Source organism: Oncorhynchus clarkii, chromosome 12, assembly GCF_045791955.1.
Source record: "Oncorhynchus clarkii lewisi isolate Uvic-CL-2024 chromosome 12, UVic_Ocla_1.0, whole genome shotgun sequence".
Classification (NCBI taxonomy): domain Eukaryota; kingdom Metazoa; phylum Chordata; class Actinopteri; order Salmoniformes; family Salmonidae; genus Oncorhynchus; species Oncorhynchus clarkii.
In genome coordinates, this window is record NC_092158.1 from 51139399 (window position 1) to 51161999 (window position 22601).

Consider the following 22601-nt stretch of genomic DNA (forward strand, 5'->3'; position numbering starts at 1 on the left):
TCAGATAAAATGTTATGACCAATTTATGCAGAAATCCAGGTATTTCCAAAGGGTTCACATTGCCACTGTATGTGGCAACTGTTCACATTATTATCAGTAGCAGGGTAAAATCACTGGGGAAGCCAAGATGTTCGTTCATATGCCTTGCGACGTGATATATACAGTTGAAGTCGGAAGTTTACATACACCTTAGCCAAATAGTTTTTCACAATTCCTGACATTTAATCCTAGTAAAAATTCCCTGTCTTAGGTCAGTTAGGATCACCACTTTATTTTAAGAATGTGAAATGTCAGAATAATAGAGAGAATGACTTATTTCAGCTGTTATTTATTTCATCATTCCCAGTGGGTCAGAAGTTTATATACACTCAATTAGAATTTGGTAGCATTGCCTTTAAATTGTTTAACCTGCGTCAAACGTTTTGGGTAGCCTTCCACAAGCGTCCCACAATAAGTTGGGTGAATTTTGGCCCATTCCTCCTGACAGAGCTGGTGTAACTGAGTCAGGTTTGTAGGCCTCCTTGCTCGCACATGCTTTTTCAGTTCTGCCCACAAATTATCTATGGGATTGAGGTCAGGGTTTTGTGATGGTCACTCCAATACCTTGACTTTGTTGTCCTTAAGCCATTTTGCCACAATTTTGGAAGTATGCTTGGGGTCATTGTCCATTTGGAAGACCCATTTGTGACAAAGCTTTAACTTCCTGACCGATTGAGATGTTGCTTCAATATATCCACATTTTCTGTCCTCATGATGCCATCTATTTTGTGTAGTGCACCAGATCCTCCTGCAGCAAGCACCCCCACAACATGATGCTGCCACCCCCGTGCTTCACGGTTGGGATGGTGTTCTTGGGCTTGCAAGCTTCCCCCTTTTTCCTCCATAACAATGGTAATTTTGGCCAAGCAGTTCTATTTTTGTTTCATCAGACCAGAGGACATTTCTCCAGAAAGTACGAACTTTGTCCCCATGTGCAGTTGCAAACCGTAGTCTGGCCTTTTTATGGCAGTTTTAGGGCAGTGGCTTCTTCCTTGCTGAGCGTCCTTTCAGGTTATGTCGATATAGGACTCGTTTTACTGTGGATATAGATACTTTTGTACCTGTTTCCTCCAGCATCTTCACAAGGTCCTTTGCTGTTGTTCTGGGATTGATTTGCACTTCTCGCACCTAAGTACGTTCATCTCTAGGAGCCAGAACCCGTCTCCTTCCTGAGCGGTATGATGGCTGCGTGGTCTCATGGTGTTTATAATCATGTTCTATTGTTTGTACAGATGAACGTGGTACCTTCAGGCATTTGAAAATTGCTCCTAAGGATGAACCAGACTTGTGGTCTATAATTTTTTTTCTGAGGTCTTGGCTGAGTTCATTTGATTTTCCCATGATGTCAAGCAAAGAGGCACTGAGTTTGAAGGTAGGCTTTGAAATACATCCACAGGTACACGGCCTAATTTACATAATTTGAGTCAATTGGAGATCACAAGCTTCTAACGCCATGACATCATTTTCTGGAAATTTCCAAGCTGTTTAAAGGCACAGTCAACTTAGTGTATGTAAACTTCTGACCCACTGGAATTGTGATACATTTAAATAATTTCTGTAAACAATTGTTGGATAAATGTATTCTGTCATGCACAAAGTAGAAGTCCTAAACGACTTACAAAAAGTATAGTTTGTTAATAAGAAATTTGTGGAGTGGTTGAAAAATGAGTTTTAATCACTCCATCCTAAGTGTATGTAAACTTCCGACTTCAACTGTAGGTCTAAAGGCTGAGACCATAAGATCAGAATAAATGGTCATGTAAGTTAATGTTTCCTATTTTTTCGGACCACTAAACAACTATTGATTTACAACCACAGAGGGTTACCGCAAGTTGCAAAGAAAACAGGAGCTGCCTCCACTCTTCCAGCACCATTTCAACATTAAATCACCTCTGCTTTGTCTAATCTAGTGACAGCTGAAATATCAAAAACCATTTAGTCCAATTAATGTAAGCTAAATATGATGTGGCTGTCCATGATTCTGATTTCTGTGTGCGTGCAAGTAGAAAAACATGTTGACTCACCCTACTTATAGAGAAACGCCAATGCCATCCTCTCTTTCAGGTTGATCACTCTGTCATACAGTGCACACTTACATTTTTTTGTTGTCCAAGGCTACCTGGCTAAAATGCTTGCTCACTAGCCTAACTTCCGTTCATGGGCAACTTTAGCTACTTAACATTAGCCTTCTACATCTAGCTACATATTGAACTTCCATCCTCTCAGGCCAGGGGCGCAACAATGTATGAATTAATGATTGGATCAGAATCGCTGGCCAGTACAGAGAATTAAGTAAAACCACAAGTCCATATCCCTATCTCCATCCATGTGTAACAGTATAGCTTCCGTCCCCTCGCCCGACCCGGGCTTGAACCAGACACCCTCTGCGCACACACCAACAACAGTCACCCACGAAGCATCATTACCCATCGCGCCATAAAAGCCACGGCCCTTGCAGAGCAAGGGGAACAACTGCTTCAGGTCTCAGAGTGAGGGACGTCACCCGATTGAAACGCTATTAGCGCGCACCACCGCTAACTAGCTAGCCATTTCACATCGGTTACAAATGGCTAATTTAGGAAAGGGCTAACTTTAGCTAGCTGGCAAGCTAACCACTGGAGGACAGCAACACAATGAGATGCAACAATTCAAGTTTTTCTGTTACTGATGTATGCTCTCAATAGGATTAGTTGGGAGTGATGCCAAATCCAAGCGGGCTTCCCTTGACACTTTATTATTTTTATTTTTTTGGTGCGCCAGGACCATTCACAGTTGAGCTTGCTCAGTTTAACTCAACACTGATTCGCACATTTTTTAAAATCATTTTTTTGTTAAGGGAGGCCAGATGCTCCGTGGCTTGCCTTGCCTTCAGTTCTACGGGCGGCAACAACGTCATACTCGTTTGGAACAGACGGCATCAGATAATGGCCTACATGTAGAGAGACAGAGGGGCGCTGTTTCACTCGCTCGGATGCTTTCTCCTGTGAGATGCATTTAGCCTCTTGCGAATTGAAGCAAAATGGTGAAACACCGAGAGCGGAGATATATATATACAGTGCCTTGCGAAAGTATTCGGCCCCCTTGAACTTTGCGACCTTTTGCCACATTTCAGGCTTCAAACATAAAGATATAAAACTGTATTTTTTGTGAAGAATCAACAACAAGTGGGACACAATCATGAAGTGGAACGACATTTATTGGATATTTCAAACTTTTTTAACAAATCAAAACTGAAAAATTGGGCGTGCAAAATTATTCAGCCCCTTTACTTTCAGTGCAGCAAACTCTCTCCAGAAGTTCAGTGAGGATCTCTGAATGATCCAATGTTGACCTAAATGACTAATGAGGATAAATACAATCGACCTGTGTGTAATCATGTCTCCGTATAAATGCACCTGCACTGTGATAGTCTCAGAGGTCCGTTAAAAGCGCAGAGAGCATCATGAAGAACAAGGAACACACCAGGCAGGTCCGAGATACTGTTGTGAATAAGTTTAAAGCCGGATTTGGATACAAAAAGATTTCCCAAGCTTTAAACATCCCAAGGAGCACTGTGCAAGCGATAATATTGAAATGGAAGGAGTATCAGACCACTGCAAATCTACCAAGACCTGGCCGTCCCTCTAAACTTTCAGCTCATACAAGGAGAAGACTGATCAGTAATGCAGCCAAGAGGCCCATGATCACTCTGGATGAACTGCAGAGATCTACAGATGAGGTGGGAGACTCTGTCCATAGGACAACAATCAGTCGTATATTGCACAAATCTGGCCTTTATGGAAGAGTGGCAAGAAGAAAGCCATTTCTTAAAGATATCCATAAAAAGTGTAGTTTAAAGTTTGCCACAAGCCACCTGGGAGACACACCAAACATGTGGAAGAAGGTGCTCTGGTCAGATGAAACCAAAATTGAACTTTTTGGCAACAATGCAAAACGTTATGTTTGGCATAAAAGCAACACAGCTGAACACACCATCCCCACTGTCAAACATGGTGGTGGCAGCATCATGGTTTGGGCCTGCTTTTCTTCAGCAGGGACAGTGAAGATGGTTAAAATTGATGGGAAGATGGATGGAGCCAAATACAGGACCATTCTGGAAGAAAACCTGATGGAGTCTGCAAAAGACCTGAGACTGGGACGGAGATTTGTCTTCCAACAAGACAATGATCCAAAACATAAAGCAAAATCTACAATGGAATGGTTCAAAAATAAACATATCCAGGTGTTAGAATGGCCAAGTCAAAGTCCAGACCTGAATCCAATCGAGAATCTGTGGAAAGAACTGAAAACTGCTGTTCACAAATGCTCTCCATCCAACCTCACTGAGCTCGAGCTGTTTTGCAAGGAGGAATGGGAAAAAATTTCAGTCTCTCGATGTGCAAAACTGATAGAGACATACCCCAAGCGACTTACAGCTGTAATCGCAGCAAAAGGTGGCGCTACAAAGTATTAACTTAAGGGGGCTGAATAATTTTGCACGCCCAATTTTTCAGTTTTTGATTTGTTAAAAAAGTTTGAAATATCCAATAAATGTCGTTCCACTTCATGATTGTGTCCCACTTGTTGTTGATTCTTCACAAAAAAATACAGTTTTATATCTTTATGTTTGAAGCCTGAAATGTGGCAAAAGGTCGCAAAGTTCAAGGGGGCCGAATACTTTCGCAAGGCACTGTGTGTATATATATATATATAGATAGATAGATAGATAGATGGATAGATACACACACAATTCGACCATTAGTAAGTACTGTGTGTGTGTGTGTATGTATATATACACACACACACACACAGTACCAGTCAAACGTTTGGACACCTACTCATTCCAGGGTTTCTTTATTTTTACTAATTTATACATTGTAGAATAATAGTGACGACATCAAAACTATAAAGTAACACATGAAATCGTGTAGTAACCAAAAAAGTCTTAATCAAATCAAAATGTTTTTTGCGATTCTAAAAAGTAGACACCATTTGCCTTCATGACAGCTTTGCACACTCTTGGCATTCTCTCAATCCGCTTCATTAGGAAGTAACCTGGAATGCATTTCAATTAACAGTTGTGCCTTGTTCATTAATTTGTGGAATTTCTTTCCTTTTTGATGAGTTTGAGCCAATCAGTTGTTGTGACAAGGTAGGGGTGGTATACAAAAGATAGCCCTATTTGTTAAAAGACCAAGTCCATATGGCTTAAATAAGCAAAGAGAAATGACTCCGTCATTACTTTAAGACATGAAGGTCAGTCAATGCGGTACATTTCAGGAACTTTGAAAGTTTCTTCAAGTGCAGTCACAAAAAACATGAAGCACTTTGATGAAACTGTCTCTCATAAGGACCGCCACAGGGAAGGAAGACCCAGAGTTACCTCTGCTGCAGAAGATAAGTTCATTAGATTTACCAGCCTCAGAAATTGTAGCCCGAATAAATGTCACATGGTTCAAGTAAGACACATCTCAACATCAACTGTTCAGAGGAATCAAGCCTTCATGGTCGAATTGCTGCAAAGAAATCACTACTAAAAGACCCCAATAAGAAGAAGAGACTTACTTGAGCCAAGAAACACGAGCAACATTAGACCGGTGGACATTAGACCGGTGGAAATCTGTCCTTTTGGTATAATGAGTCCAAATTTGAGATTTTCGGTTCCAACCACCGTGACTTTGAGACTGAGTATTTAGAATTCAAGGCACACTTAACCAGCATGGCTACTACAGCATTCTGCAGCGATATGCCATCCCATCTGGTTTGCGCTTAGTGGGACGATAATTTGTTTTTCAACAGGACAATGACCCAATACACTTCCAGGCTGTTTAAGGACTATTTGACCAATGAGCAGAGTGATGGAGTGCTGCATCAGATGGCATTGCCTCCACAATCACCCGACCTCAGCCCAAGTGAGATGGTTTGGGATGAGTTGGATTGCAGAGTGAAGGAAAAGCAGCCAGCAGGTGCTCAGCATATGTGGGAATTCCTTCAAGACTGTTGGAAAAGCATTCCAGGTGAAGTTGGTTGAGAGAATGCAAAGCTGTCATCAAGGCAACGGGTGGCTACTTTGAAGAATCTCAAATATATAACATTTTTTGATTAACACTTTTTTTGGGGTTACTACATGATTCCATATGTGTCATTTCATAGTTAATGTCTTCACTATTATTCTACAATGTAGAACATAGTAAAAATAATAACCCTTGAGCCTCCTGTAAGTCGCACTGGATAAGAGTGTCTGCTAAATGACTAAAATGTAAACGTCCCTCTCTGCATCGTTCACCATGGTGGGATCCTTTCAGTACGCGTATGTGGCCTGGGCACACAAATGCTACTAGAGAGAAGCATGTGTTGATGACAGTTCTACAGTCTTCATCAAGAGGCCCAGGCTTCTGGCATAGATGGAAAAACTATTTTCTGGACTGGAAGATTGTGCCCTCCATTGCACTCCACGACTCCAACACCATCATTAAGTTTGCTGATGACACAACAGTGGTAGGCCTGATCACCGACAATGACGAGACAGCCTTTTGGGAGGACGTCTAGTTTACAAGCTAGAGAGAAGGGGAAGAGATGGGCGACTTGCCAGCGGAGATGCATGAATTACAGTGAAATGTCTGCCAGAGTTTAGGCTACCCTTTTTCAATAAGTGGTTGCACCAATTTTAGATAAAGCACTCAAATTAAAATGTAGGCCTAGTGTCAACAGAACCACCCATTGCTTCACTAAAATGTATTGATCAATGTCTGATAGGCTATTGACAGGTTGCATGTATGTTTGTATTTAATGGTTGCCAATTTCCAATTCATATCGCCTAGGCCAGTGTTTCCCAACCCTGGTCGTCGAGTACCCCCAACAGTACACCGTTTTGTTGTAGCCCTTAACAAACACCCCTCATTCAACTCATTGAGGGCTTGTCGGTTAGTTGACAAGCCGAATCAGGTGTGATTGTTCACTGGCCTAAGCCTATCACCAACCTGTTCTCAGAGCATTTCGTATTATTCTGTACGTAAATGCGGGACACTCTATTTAGTATTATATGTTACGTTTCATATGGTTTGTATTCATTTGTGGATTTCTATCCATTTCATATATGCGAAACGTACAATATGTAACGCTTTACGTTAGCTTGCTCAAGTGGCCTTGTGGTTAGTCTGCCCTGAGATTGGAAGGTTGTGAGATCGATCCCCCGGCTTATACCAGACTGTAAAAAATGGGATCTGAGGCTTCTCTGCTTCTCACTCAGTATTAAGGGAATAGACTAGCATCCTGTCCAGGGGGTGTACTTGTAGATCTAGCTGCCTCACGCAATTGTCATACATTGAGTTACATTGAGTAAATGTAAAGATACCTTAATATAAAATGACTGAAGTAAAAGTGAATGTAACCCAGTAAAATACTACTTGAGTAAGTCTAAAAGGATCAGATTTTAAATGTACTTAAGTACAGTGGTGGAAAAAGTACTCAAATGTCATACTTGAGTAAAAGTAAAAAGTAAATGCTATACATCAAATTCCTTATATTTAGCAACCAGATGGCCTAATTTCTTTTTTTATTACTTTTTTTGACAGCTGGTGCTAACTCCAACACTCAGACATAATTTACGACGGAAGCATTTATGTTTAGTGAGTCCACCAGATCAGAGGCCGTAGGGATGACCAGGGACGTTCTCTTGATAAGTGTGTGAATTGGACTTTTTGTCCTGTACTGCTAAGCATTCAAATTGTAACTAGTACTTTTGGGTGTCATGGAAAATGTATGGAGTAAAAAGTACATAATTTACTTTAGGAATGTAGTCAAGTAAAAGTAGTCAAAAATATAAATTGTGAAGTACAGATACAACTAAAGTATTTTTACTTAAGTACTTTACACCACTGTCAATTGTGTGAGTAGACCCTCCCGCAGTTGAGAGGTTTACTGTATTATAATAGCCTGCAGATTAACAATATAGCTCAATGCTATTTTTTTTAAGACGACGGTGTCACGCAGATGTGAGTCAGGTGTTGGTATCACAACACGTTATTGGCTCTTTCCCCCACGATAATGATGCAGCCCAGACTCCCAGTGCAGGCTAACGTCTCGATCGCGCTGACGGCGTCATTGCGCAAAAAATGGTATGCAGCATCTGGATATGGGTGCAACAAAAGTTCAACATTCATCTTCTGCTACCATTTGTGTCAAGCAGTCTGCATTAGAGGTCGACCGATTAATCGGAATGGCCGATTAATTAGGGCCGATTTCAAGTTTTCATAACAATCGGAAATCGGTATTTTAGGGTGCTGATTTTGCCCATTTTTTTTTTTTTTTTACATTTTTTAAAATTATATTTAAAAAAAAAACATCTTTATTTAACTAGGCAAGTCAGTTAAGAACACATTCTTATTTTCAATGACTGCCTAGGAGCGGTGGATTAACTGCCTTGTTCAGGGGCAGAACGACAGATTTTCACCTTGTCAGCTCGGGGTATCCAATCTTGCAACCTTACAGTTAACTCGTCCAACGCTCTAACCACCTGCCTCTCATTGCACTCCACAAGGACTGCCTGTTATGCGAATGCAGTAGATGCCAAGGTAAGTTGCTAGCTAGCATTAAACGTATCTTATAAAAAAACAATCAATCATAATCACTAGTTATAACTACTCATGGTTGATATTACTAGTTTATCTAGCGTGTCCTGCGTTACATATAATCGATGCAACGCTGGGCGACGATTTAACAAAAGCGCATTTGCGAAAAAAGCACAATCGTTGGACGACTGTACCTAACCATAAACACCAATGCCTTTCTTAAAATCAATACACAAGTGTATATATTTTAAACCTGCATATTTAGCTTAAAGAAATCCAGGTTAGCATGCATTATTAACCAGGTGAAATTGTGTCATTTCTCTTGCGTTCATTGCACGCAGAGTCAGGGTATATGCAACAGTTTGGGCAGCCTGGCTCATTGCAAACTAATTTGCCAGAATTTTACGTAATTAGGACATAACATTGAAGGTTGTGCAATGTAACAAGAATATTTAGACTTAGGGATGCCACCCGTTAGATAAAATACGGAACGGTTCCGTATTTCACTGAAATAATAAACGTTTTGTTTTCGAAATGATAGTTTCCGGATTCGACCATATTAAATTACCTAAGGCTCGCATTTCTGTGTGTTATTATCTTATAATAAGTCTGATTTGATAGAGCAGTCTGAGCGATGGTAGGCAGCAGCAGGCTCGTAAGCATTAATTCAAACAGCACTTTTGTGCGTTTTGCCAGCAGCTCTTCGCAAGCACAGGGTGGCTACTTTTGAAGAATCTCAAATCTAGAATATATTTTACTTTGTTAAAAAAACATTTTTTTTTACTACAGGATTTCATGTGTTATTTCATAGTTTGTCTTCAATATTATTCTACAATGTAGAAAATGGTAAAAATAAACAAACACCCTTGAATGAGTAGGTGTGTCCAAACTTTTGACTGGTACTGTAGGTATGGAGGTTTCTCATAACTTTTGAGGATTTTACATTTTGTTGTCGTCAGTTGTTTCCACGGGTCGGAAAAAGCTAAATACGCATGATACGAGCTGAATTAAATGTAATCGGCTTTGAAAATAAAAGCAGTTGACATTAGAGAGATGCTTGTTTTTGAATAATCTTTTAAAAAGGACAGGGATTTCAATTTAATATGAAAAGCATATACTAAAATGCTACCTGTATGATGGGATATCGATTGAGTCTATTTTATGTTCTGAGGATTCGAGAAGATGAGTTCAACGGGAAAGTGAGCATGTCAGGTAGCAAGTAACCTTCATTTTTGCACAATTCAGCCTTTTTTTTCCACTTTCTCTGGCCTCCATTGATTTAGTCACCATACTTTTAGCCATCTTACAAGGGTAAAAACTTAACGGATTATGAGGTTTGGACCATTGGTACACTTTTTTTTATATGCATTTTTGATTGGACACCCAACCCCCGAGGGCAAAGTGAACCTATTATTTTCTTTTATTTAACACAAAACACATTCAACCATTACAGGTCAGATGTAGAATGATAAGATGTGTGTATCATGTACAATTTGATGATTAGGCCTACGCTATATAATTTGGCTACATTTTTCCACTAAAGATTTCACCACGCTTATTTTCAAATGTTCTGTAAGCTACAAAAAGATTAAACCCCATGACTTGTTTTGTAAAGTGTAGAATGTGAACAGAGGTTCAAATGAGTGTGGTGACTGTTTTGTTTTCAATTCCTACTTCAGCAGTTTTTCTGGATCCAGGAGTTGATGATTTAGAACCCTTGCCTTTGGCAACAGCCAGCAAGGATGCAGAAACAGCCATCGGCACTGGTAAAACAGACGGCAAAGCAGACACAGTAACCAGTGACAATACTGCAACAGTAATGAAGGCTGTAACAGCAGATGCAAAGGACGCTGCCGCCACACCCATCAAGGACGCTGCCGCCACACCCATCAAGGACGCTGCCGCCACACCCATCAAGGACGCTGCCGCCACACCCATCAAGGACGCTGCCGCCACACCCATCAAGGACGCTGCCGCCACACCCATCAAGGACGCTGCCGCCACACCCATCAAGGACGCTGCCGCCACACCTATAGAAGACACACCTATCGATGGTGTAATAGCACGTGATGATGCACCATACACCAAAGGGGAGGTTATAGCTGAATCCACTGCCATTATTGCTGAAACAACTGTTGGCAAGTATGCAATAACTGCAGACAAGAACAAAACCAAATTTGATAAATCAGGACTGACTCCTGAAAAACTACCTCCCAAACCTGCTGATTCAGATGCTGATGCTGCCATGACTGCAGCTCCAGCCACCAGCACCACCACAGTCAAAGCCCCAGAGCCTGCCAAGCCCATCCTGGAGAAACCAAGCCCTGCCTCTAACACCAAGCTCGTCAGCCCCATGGACGCAACAGAGGATGAGCAAGAGAGCGATCAAGTGCCTATCAACACCCTGGAGTCCCAGCCCGAGACAGACATGTACGACAGAGAAAATGAGGAAGAAGGTGGTGAAGACTATAACATGGGACCCACTGTTAAGGTCCCTCTGGACCAGAACCAGAACTTTGGCGGCCAAGACCTCAACGAGGAGAACGATGACGGCATGGTGGACGGCATGGTGGACGCCGACGATGATGACCAGGTGGTGCTCAGCCCAACAAAGAGTGCTGGGAAGATAGATGTACGTATGAAGGACACCAACATCTACACCACCCAGGACGAAGACTCCCACTTCTTCTTCCACCTGGTCATCCTGGCCTTCCTGGTGGCCATTGTATACATCACCTACCACAACAAGAGGAAGGTAAGCAGAGGGGGAGTACTTTATTAATCCATACGAGACTGTTTGATTTCTGCTGTACCGAACCCCTTCAATATACACACAAATGTGTACTGTTGTGGGGTACTTGGAGTAGGGAAACACCTGGCCTAGGCTATAAAATGGACAACAATTAAATAGAAACAGTCTATGGACAGGTTGCATGCATATCAGCCATTGACCAATACATTTTAGTGAAGCAATGGGTGGTTCTGTTGACACTAGGCCTACATTTTAATTTGAGTGCTTTATCTAAAATCGGTGCAACCACTTATTGAAAAAGGGTAGCCTAAACTCTGGTGGATATTTCACTGTAATTCATGTATCTCCGGCTGGCAACTCGCCCATCTCTTCCTCTTCTCTCTAGCTCGTAAACTAGTAGCCTTGGCTATACACTGAGTGCACAAAACATCAGGAACACATTCCTAATATTGAGTTGCGGCTAGGAACGTATTACCACCACACCGGCGGTCACGAATCACGAAGGCAGTCAAATTCCACGTGACCGTTTTAATCATGCTAATTTATTTATTTTTAACCTTTTTTATTTAACTAGGCAAGTCCGTTAAGAACAAATTCTTATTTACAATGACGGCCTAGGAACAGTTGGTTAACTGCCTTGTTCAGGGGCAGAATGAAAGATTTTCACCTTGTCAGCTCGGGAATTCGATCTAGCAACCTTTCGGTTACTGGCCCAATGATCTAACCACTAGGCTACCTGCCATTCCAATTAGGCCTCTCCAAGCTCTGATGCTGCTGCTGGTCATTAGTAGCCTACCAGACTTGCTAACTGCCTGGTACTCAGCACTCTATTGTCTCTTTAAATCACTCTGACATCAATGCAAATGTAATTGAAAATCTAATCAAACACTTCATGAGAGCCCATGAGCTCATGATGCACAACATTTCTATAGGCTATGCAATTACTTGAAAACTGAATGATGGCCTTTTAAAAAGAGGAGGACCCTGTCAGCTTTCTATCGCCCAGCCTTACTATATTTATTTCTCAACTTTCCTAATGTTAAACACATTGCTTATCTTTACAACAGGAGTATAGCCTACCTGGCTGGCATGAAAATGAACCACAGGAAAAGTGATCTCCATTTGCTATTTAAGTGCATAGATTACATGTATTTCTTCCTGCTGCCCCTGTTTCGATACAGGTCCATGATAATTGTCCATTCTAAATCAAAACAAATTTCACACATACACTACCGGTCAAAAGTTTTAGAACGCCTACTCATTCAAGGGTTTTTCGCTTATCTTTACTGTTTTCTACATTGTAGAATAAGAGTGAAGACATCAAAACTATGAAATACAGTGCCTTGCGAAAGTATTTGGCCCCCTTGAACTTTGCGACCTTTTGCCACATTTCAGGCTTCAAACATAAAGATATAAAACTGTATTTTTTTGTGAAGAATCAACAACAAGTGGGACACAATCATGAAGTGGAACGACATTTATTGGATATTTCAAACTTTTTTAACAAATCAAAAACTGAAAAATTGGGCGTGCAAAATTATTCAGCCCCCTTAAGTTAATACTTTGTAGCGCCACCTTTTGCTGCGATTACAGCTGTAAGTCGCTTGGGCTATGTCTCTATCAGTTTTGCACATCGAGAGACTGACATTTTTTCCCATTCCTCCTTGCAAAACAGCTCGAGCTCAGTGAGGTTGGATGGAGAGCATTTGTGAACAGCAGTTTTCAGTTCTTTCCACAGATTCTCGATTGGATTCAGGTCTGGACTTTGACTTGGCCATTCTAACACCTGGATATGTTTATTTTTGAACCATTCCATTGTAGATTTTGCTTTATGTTTTGGATCATTGTCTTGTTGGAAGACAAATCTCCGTCCCAGTCTCAGGTCTTTTGCAGACTCCATCAGGTTTTCTTCCAGAATGGTCCTGTATTTGGCTCCATCCATCTTCCCATCAATTTTAACCATCTTCACTGTCCCTGCTGAAGAAAAGCAGGCCCAAACCATGATGCTGCCACCACCATGTTTGACAGTGGGGATGGTGTGTTCAGCTGTGTTGCTTTTACGCCAAACATAACGTTTTGCATTGTTGCCAAAAAGTTCAATTTTGGTTTCATCTGACCAGAGCACCTTCTTCCACATGTTTGGTGTGTCTCCCAGGTGGCTTGTGGCAAACTTTAAACAACACTTTTTATGGATATCTTTAAGAAATGGATTTCTTCTTGCCACTCTTCCATAAAGGCCAGATTTGTGCAATATACGACTGATTGTTATCCTATGGACAGAGTCTCCCACCTCAGCTGTAGATCTCTGCAGTTCATCCAGAGTGATCATGGGCCTCTTGGCTGCATCTCTGATCAGTCTTCTCCTTGTATGAGCTGAAAGTTTAGAGGGACGGCCAGGTCTTGGTAGATTTGCAGTGGTCTGATACTCCTTCCATTTCAATATTATCGCTTGCACAGTGCTCCTTGGGATGTTTAAAGCTTGGGAAATCTTTTTGTATCCAAATCCGGCTTTAAACTTCTTCACAACAGTATCTCGAACCTGCCTGGTGTGTTCCTTGTTCTTCATGATGCTCTCTGCGCTTTTAACGGACCTCTGAGACTATCACAGTGCAGGTGCATTTATACGGAGACTTGATTAAACACAGGTGGATTGTATTTATCCTCATTAGTCATTTAGAGATCCTCACTGATCTTCTGGAGAGTTTGCTGCACTGAAAGTAAAGGGGCTGAATAATTTTGCACGCCCAATTTTTCAGTTTTTGATTTTTAAAAAAAGTTTGAAATATCCAATAAATGTCGTTCCACTTCATGATTGTGTCCCACTTTTTGTTGATTCTTCACAAAAAAATACAGTTTTATATCTTTGTGTTTGAAGCCTGAAATGTGGCAAAAGGTCGCAAAGTTCAAGGGGGCCGAATACTTTTGCAAGGCACTGTAACACTCAACGAATCATATAGTAAATAAAAAAGTGTTAAACAAATCAAAATATATTTGAGATTCTTCAAATAGCCACCCTTTGCCTTGATGACAGCTTTGAACACTCTCAACCGGCTTCACCTGGAATGCTTTTCCAACAGTCTTAAAGGAGTTCCCACATGCTGAGCACTTGTTGGCTGCTTTTCCTTCACTCTGCGGTCTGACTCATCCCAAACCATCTCACTTTGGTTGAGGTCGGGGGATTGTGGAGACCAGGTCATCTGATGCAGCACTCCATCCCTCTCCTTCTTGGTAAAATAGCCCTTACATAGCCTGGATGTGTGTTAGGTCATTGTCCTGTTGAAAAACAAATAATAGTTCCACTAAGCCCAAACCAGATGGGACGGTGTATTGCTGCAGAATGCTTTGGTAGCCATGCTGGTTAAGTGTGGGGAAACGATGGGAAATACACATACATGGAGATTATCTGTTCACCCACACTGCATCTCACAAAGACATGGCGGTTGGAACCAAAAATATCAAATTTGGACTCCAAACCAAAGGACAAATTCCCACAGGTCTAATGTCCATTGTTCGTGTTTCATTGCCCAAGCAAGTGTCTTCTTCTTATTGGTGTCCTTTTAGTAGTGGTTTCTTTGCAGGAATTTAACCATGAATGCCTGATTCACGAGTAAATCGAATGAACTTACTTCTGTTGCAGAGGATAACTCTGGGTCTTCCATTCCTGTGGCAGTTCTCATGAGAGCCAGTTTCATCATAGCGCTTGGTTTTTGCGACTGCACTTGAAGAAACCCTCAAAGTTCTTGACTTTTTCTGGATTGACTGACCTTCATGTCTTAAAATAATGATGGACTGTCGGTTCTCTTTGCCTGTTTGAGTTGTTCTTGCCATAATATGGACTTAGCCCTATTTGAGAAAAGACCATCTGCTGTATACCACCCGTACCTTGTCACAACACAACTGATTGGCTCAAACACATTAAGAAGGGAAGAAATTCCACAAATTAACTTTTAAAGTACACCAATTAATTTAAATACATTCCAGGTGACAACCTCATGAAGTTGATTGAGAGACTGCCAAGAGTGGGCAAGGCTGTCAAGTCGAAGGGTGGCTACTTTGAAGAATCTCAAATATAAAATGTATTTTGATTTGTTTAACTTTTGGTTACTACATGATTCCATGTGTTATTTCTTAGTTTTGATGTCTTCAGCATTATTCTACAATGTAGAAAATAGTAAAAATAAGGAAAAACCCTAGAATGATTAGGTGTGTCCAAACTTGTGTGTGTGTGTGTGTGTAAATACCAGTTTAAATCAAGAAAAGTCTAATGGGTGACAATATTAGCCTTTCACTTGTGAATTCTATATTATCACTTGTGAATGATGCCCAGCACAACGCAAGGAACAATGCCTTTTTTCGAATCATAGTCGCATACCTCATGTTGTCTAGCCCATACCTATATGTTTTGATAAGGTTTGTATCACAACTAAAGTGGCCAAATAACTTCTTAAAATGAAGCACATTTATCCGGTTTTACAAGGGCTATAGAGCCTAACTGGCATACAGTGGGGCAAAAAAGTATTGTCAGCCACCAATTGTGCAAGTTCTCCCACTTAAAAAGATGAGAGGCCTGTAATTTTCATCATAGGTACACTTCAACTATGACAGACAATGAGAAAAAAAAGAGAAAATCCTAATCACATTGTAGGATTTTTAATTAATTTATTTGCAAATTATGGTGGAAAATAAGTATTTGGTCACCTACAAACAAGCAAGATTTCTGGCTCTCACAGACCTGTAACTTCTTCTTTAAGAGGCTGCTCTTTCCTCCACTCGTTACCTGTATTAATGGCACCTGTTTGAACTTGTTATCAGTATAAACCTCAAACAGTCACACTCCAAACTCCACTATGGCCAAGACCAAAGAGCTGTCAAAGGACACCAGAAACGAAATTGTAGACCTGCACCAGGCTGGGAAGACTGAATCTGCAATAGATAAGCAGCTTGGTTTGAAGAAATCAACTGTGGGAGCAATTATTAGGAAATTGAAGACATACAAGACCACTGATAATCTCCCTCGATCTGGGGCTCCACGCAAGATCTCACCACGTGGAGTCAAAATTATCACAAGAACGGTGAGCAAAAATCCCAGAACCACACGGGGGGGACTTAGTGAATGACCCGCAGAGAGCTGGGACCAAAGTAACAAAGCCTACCATCAGTAACACACTACGCCGCCAGGGACTCAAATCCTGCAGTGCCAGACGTGTCCCTCTGCTTAAGCCAGTACATGTCCAGGCCCGTCTGAAGTTTGCTAGAGAGCATTTGGATGATCCAGAAGAAGATTGGGAGAATGTCATATGGTCAGATGAAACCAAAATATAACTTTTTGGTAAACTCAACTCGTCGTATTTGGAGGACAAAGAATGCTGAGTTGCATCCAAAGAACACCATACCTACTGTGAAGCATGGGGGTGGAAACATCATGCTTTGTGGCTGTTTTTCTGCAAAGGGACCAGGACGACTGATCCGTGTAAAGGAAAGAATGAATGGGGCCATGTATTGTGAGATTTTGAGTGAAAACCTCCTTCCATCAGCAAGGGCATTGAAGATGAAACGTGGCTGGGTCTTTCAGCATGACAATGATCCCAAACACACAGCCCAGGCAACAAAGGAGTGGCTTCGTAAGAAGCATTTCAAGGTCCTGGAGTGGACTAGCCAGTCTCCAGATCTCAACTCCATAGAAATCTTTGGAGGGAGTTGAAAGTCCGTGTTGCCCAGCAACAGCCCCAAAACATCACTGCTCTAGAGGAGATCTGCATGGAGGAATGGGCCAAAATACCAGCAACAGTGTGTGAAAACCTTGAAGACTTACAGAAAATGTTTGACCTTTGTCATTGCCAACAAAGGGTATATAACAAAGTATTGAGAAACTTTTTGTTATTGACCAAATACTTATTTTCCACCGTAATTTGCAAATAAATTCATTAAAAATCCTAAAATGCAATTTTCTGGATATTTGTTTTCTCATTTTGTCTGTCATAGTTGAAGTGTACCTATGATGAAAATTACAGGCCTCTCTCATCTTTTTAAGTGGGAGAACTTGCACAATTGGTGGCTGACTAAATACTTTATTGCCCCACTGTACATATGGGGTGGCAGGTAGCCTGGTGGTTAGAGCGTTGGACAAGTAACCAAAAGGTTGCAAGATTGAATCCCCGAGCTGACTCTGTCATTCTGTCACTGAACAAGGCAGTTAACCCACTGTTCCTAGGCAGTCATTGAAAATAAGAATTTGTTAATAACTGACTTGCCTAGTTAAATAAAGGTAATGAATAAATAAGCAGCGTATGTGTTTCAAGCTTGGAAGTTCATTTTCACTGTAAATTTAACCTTTATAACAGAAGCAATACAAGCATTATTGCATTTGCTGTCACTTTTGATTATGGAGTTTTCAACATTTTAAAGCTAAACGTTCTGATCTGTTGCGTCAGCCACATTAGCATTAAACAAAAAAAATGTACGTAGTGGTTGTATTAATTTGGAATCAATCGCATCCCACAACTGTCCCAGACTATGTTTGGAATATTTATTTCTCGCACAGAATAGAATAGGTCTTTAAAAAAATAAAAATAAAATTTTTACTATGGGGGATAGTAGATTTACTTAGGCTTTTGCTGTTTGGCCTACTCATCTTGTTGGCTGACAAAGTAAATGTGGACAGTTTTTCCAGTATCTTCAATATGCACCTCGGAATTGGATAAGGATGCGCGCAGATGCGTCCCCGACGTGTCTGTCTTCACTTGTAGCCTGTGAGAAACCTGATCGCCAAGGGCACAATAACCACTGACCGCAAAAGGCATGGATTTTTTTTAGGATGCCCCACAAAGAGGAAGTCGCCGTAAAATTCGAGGCATTATAAAGTGCTAGTCAAATTGTGAATGAGTGATTGATGCAGTGTGTACAGCCTGCGCAAAAAACAAAGTACCGACTTTTTTCAAATCATCATTAGTCACCTCATGCAGCCTTACAATGTATTAAAAATCAAAACATATAGAGTTTGTAGAACAATTGCATTAACTCTAAATTAGGCATATAGGAGTATCTATTTCTTTCTGAACCGCTCAACACAGAATAGCTGCATCAAATTGTTTGGAGAAAATATAATTTCTATTTTAATCAATTGTATTTTTCATGCTATAAAATAATGCCACGAAATTCTAAGCAAATCTTGTCTCCTAAATAAACTTGTGTAGCCCACAGCCATTTGGCATCGCCAGATCAGGACCTAACATAAGGTCGCCCTAACATAAGGGCAACTCCGAGTATACTATTCTGTTCTCCTGAAATAGACTACATTTCTTCTTGTCATGCTTCTTCAGACCTGTCTAAAATAAACAGTGGGATTATTGTGAAGGTGTAGGCTATATTACATGGATTTAGTTGACTTTTTAAAATGTAGATGTTCCAAAAGTCTGCATCAGTAGCTTGTAGGCTATGTGTGGAAGCCAGCAGATGCTAAATGTGTTTATGTTCATTCATGTCAGTTACCGTGAGACCAACCAGTTATTTGCTTGACAATCACCGGCTGACAATTTCGTGACCGCCACAGCCCTAGTTGCACCCCCTTTTGCCCTCAGAACAGCCTCAATTTGTTGAGGCATGGACAAAAAGGTGTCAAGCGTTCCACAGTGATGCTGGCCCATGTTGACTCCAATGCTTCCCACAGTTGTCAAGTTGGCTGGATGTCTTTTGGGTGATGGACCATTCTTGATACACATGGGAAACTGTTGCGCATGAAAAACCCAGCATCGTTGCAATTCTTGACACTCAAAATGGTGCGCCTGGCACCTACGACCAGATCCCGTTCAAAGGCACTTAAATCTTTTCTTTCCCATTCCCTCTCTGGATGGCACACATACACAATCCATGTCTCAAGGCTTAAAAGTCCTTTAACCGGTCTCCTCCCCTTCTTCTACACGAATTGACGTGGATTTAACAGGTGACATCAATAAGGGCTCATACTATAGCTTTCACCTGGTCAATCAGTCAGGGAAGAGCAGGTGTTCCTGATGTTTTGTTTACACACACTGTAATAGGAATTTCCAGGTGAACAAAAGAGAAGAGCAGCCGCAGATAATGTCAATCAGGTTTATTTACAAGTTGCAATAGGGAGACACCACCCAGCACAGGTGCAGAGAAAATGTCTAACTGGCCTCTTGTAGATAGGTCCTTTATCCTCCTAATCAGGCTGCACCAAATGTTCTCCAAACACCAGCCCAAGAGGCTTGTGGGAAGTCCAAACAAAAGGGTGTCTTTGTCAGCTGCTACAGAATCAGTGTTCATAGAATGTCATCAATACAACAGTGAATAATCAGTGTGTCCTTGTACCTCCAGTCTGGCGTCAATCACTATCAACATATGAGAATAGTCCATTCCAAATCTAGTGACCATCAACCCGCAACTTGAGTGTTACAAACAGAACACAGAAAATGTGATGTATTACAGAAACAAAATATTGTTTTGATCACTAAATCAGGGATGGGCATCTATCAGGGCCCCCCTTTTTGTAGGCCTGTGGATCAATTTACAACAAAAAATAATAATAATTTGTGGGGGAAGGGACTCGGTCAAGGTCTCAACTTACTGTTGCGAGAGAGAATAGTACAATACACAAAGTGCTGTTTAAAAAAAAATCTTACGTCAGCTGCTGACAGTCACTTAATCAGCTAACATTTTTAAGGTAGTCTAGTCTGCTATCTAAACTTGTAAACATGGTTGAATTACAGACCAGGGGGCCCCCCCATTCGATTTTTTTTTTGTCATTCAGATATATTAAACTGCAAACATTTTTCTATCTACCCTATGTCAAAATGTGTAGAATTTCAAGAAATTAGCAGTAAAACTGAATTTTTTTTTTTACAATTTGTAAATTGTAAAATATTCTCTACACCCATGACAAACTGTGTATAATTGCAGCATATTTACATTGAAACAAAAATTCACTTGGGGTCGGCTCTGACTGCCTGTGTGGGTATGGATGTGGCTACACAGTCCCGTGAGACATATTTTTTTTGTGGGCCCCACCCCTATCAAAGTTGCCCAATTTAAATATGAACTTTAGTCATCTTAAATTAATAACATTATGCAGAAATGCATATTGAGTTGGAGTTATCTTTTGTTATTGAGACTATAGCTACATTGTTAGCATGGGTAGTCTCCATTCATAGCCTTTTTTGTGTTCCTTTGAATATCACCCTGATGGCGCTTATTTTAGCTACTTTTGGGTCCGTATGTATCAAGCATCTGAGTAAGAATGTGGATTTAGGATCAGCTTTGCCTTTTTAGGTCTTGATGAATAGGAGTACATGGACAGTGGGGACCTGATCCTAGATCAGCACTACTACGCTGAGACGCTTTATGAATGGACAGCCCAGAATTCAATAAAAAAGGTTAAAGGTTAACTTGAATATCCACTCTCCCCTCTCTCCAGATCTTCCTGCTAGCCCAGAGTCGGCGCTGGAGGGACGGCCTGTGTTCTCGCAACAATGTGGAGTATCATCGGCTGGACCAGAATGTCAACGAGGCCATGCCTTCCCTCAAGATGACTCAAGATTACATCTTCTGAGCAGAGAAGGAAGTTGAAAGAACTAATACGAGCCTTTTTCCAGCTGCATTGTTGAAACGCTTGCTTGCCCACAAGCTTGCCCCACTTTTTTTTTTCTTGCTTCAGGAAAAACCTGGGCAGGAGGGAGTTTGATGGTACTACCACTCTGTAATCGATACACGTTTTCGATGTTTGCCCACGTATGCTGGAAATATTAATTTCTGTTTTGTTAACCATAGTCCTACGTTTTTGAAATGAATTATGATTTAGTATTTGATTTATTTGGGTGGCCTATACTGGTCTGTATGAAATATGTTCTCACCATGTTTAAGCCTTACTATTCTTCTACACTTATTGTTTTGCACACTCTTAAGTGTTTGTGCTGATTGCAGATTACACACTCAGAAAATTGGAATGTAAATATTGTCAATCAATACCAATGATGCTGTACTTTACTTGCTAGTCACTAATCTGCCCTGCAATGAGTGAAGGCTATTTGTAGTGGTTCGCCTCAAAGCCCTCATTCCACAAGGCGTTGCAGTACAATCTGCATTTGTAGTTGTAAAAGTTAATATTGTACGTATGTAGCGTACTACACAATATACATTCATGTTCAGAACTTGTGGTTATTTCTTACGCTAAAATCCATTAGACAAGTGAGGACTTTTGACATGACAGAGCCCACCACATTGTGATATGGTGGCAGTAATTCCCTTGCCTGAAATTGTATTTTTCCATAATCCGGCATTTTACTTATTTTCTTATTAAAACGTTGGCCAGATTGTGCTATGCACTAATCCCAGTGCTGCCCCCTTTTTTGTATTTGTTTTATGACTTTGAAGTCTCAGATGTCGGGTAAAGATTCCTCACTGAGATTTCTCAATTCGTTTCTCAATGAGAATGTGGACTCGACCGGAGTGCATGTGAAACTACTTCAACACATTACTTTAGGGGACAGAGAACTGATTGTCGAATCTGGGGACGTACCCTATTATGTAGTGCACTACTTTTGAACAGGGCACTAGGGCTCTGGGTCAAAAGTAGTGCACTATAGATATAGGGAATATGGTACCATTTGGGAATCAACCTCAGTCTAGAGGAAACGATGACAACCACCGTCGCTCACTCGTCATTACCTTAACGAGTCTTCAATTCTAATGCCATATCCTGTGACGTGAATCCAGAATCAATCAATTCTCATGCACTTTCTCAATCCCCAATACTTTTTACAGCTGTCTTTTCAGGACCGTGGAAAAGCATTGTAATCTGAGTGTCACAACAATAGCTGAAGCATGGAGGGGAGGTTTTGTCATGCATGGAACAGGACGTATATTGTGTAGCTTTCATATGGCATTTGGTGGATGGACACTGCCTTTGCAATCAACTGTAGAGATTGTACAATCGTTTGCCGATGAAGCACAATTGTATTTGTCAATAAAGCACAATTGTATTTGGGGGCCCCTTTTTGTTTTTCCTCTTGCTAATGCTTCGTTTTCTAAGAAATACATTTTGAAAAATCTGTTTTAGTTTGTTTCTTGTAAATTAACATAACATCCACACCAGGTTTTAAGAGTCATCAAAAAACTGTTTGTCGTGAGTATTGAATGCTTTGGAAATGTCCTTGGAAATGAGCCTGTGGTGACCACATGACTACCCTATCCACTCAATCGTTCCATTGCTATTGTTTTGTATGAGGACAGCCATGCTTACATCTGTC

The 22601-nt window shown here is 40.9% G+C and overlaps 1 protein-coding gene across 2 annotated transcripts in view; it reads left to right on the forward strand.

Annotated features, from left to right (window-relative positions):
- Nucleotides 1-22341, forward strand: part of c12h5orf15 (chromosome 12 C5orf15 homolog) — a 29408-nt gene extending 7067 nt beyond the window's left edge. Inside the window, exons 2-3 of one of the 2 annotated variants that reach the window (XM_071171053.1) lie at nucleotides 10268-11343; nucleotides 20771-22341. In XM_071171053.1, coding sequence (XP_071027154.1) covers nucleotides 10268-11343; nucleotides 20771-20905 — 1211 coding nt within the window. In that variant the 3' untranslated portion in view covers nucleotides 20906-22341. The remainder of the gene's footprint in view (nucleotides 1-10267; nucleotides 11344-20770) is intronic. The other variant, XM_071171054.1, reaches the window with a different exon arrangement.
- The last annotated feature ends 260 nt before the right edge of the window (nucleotides 22342-22601 follow it).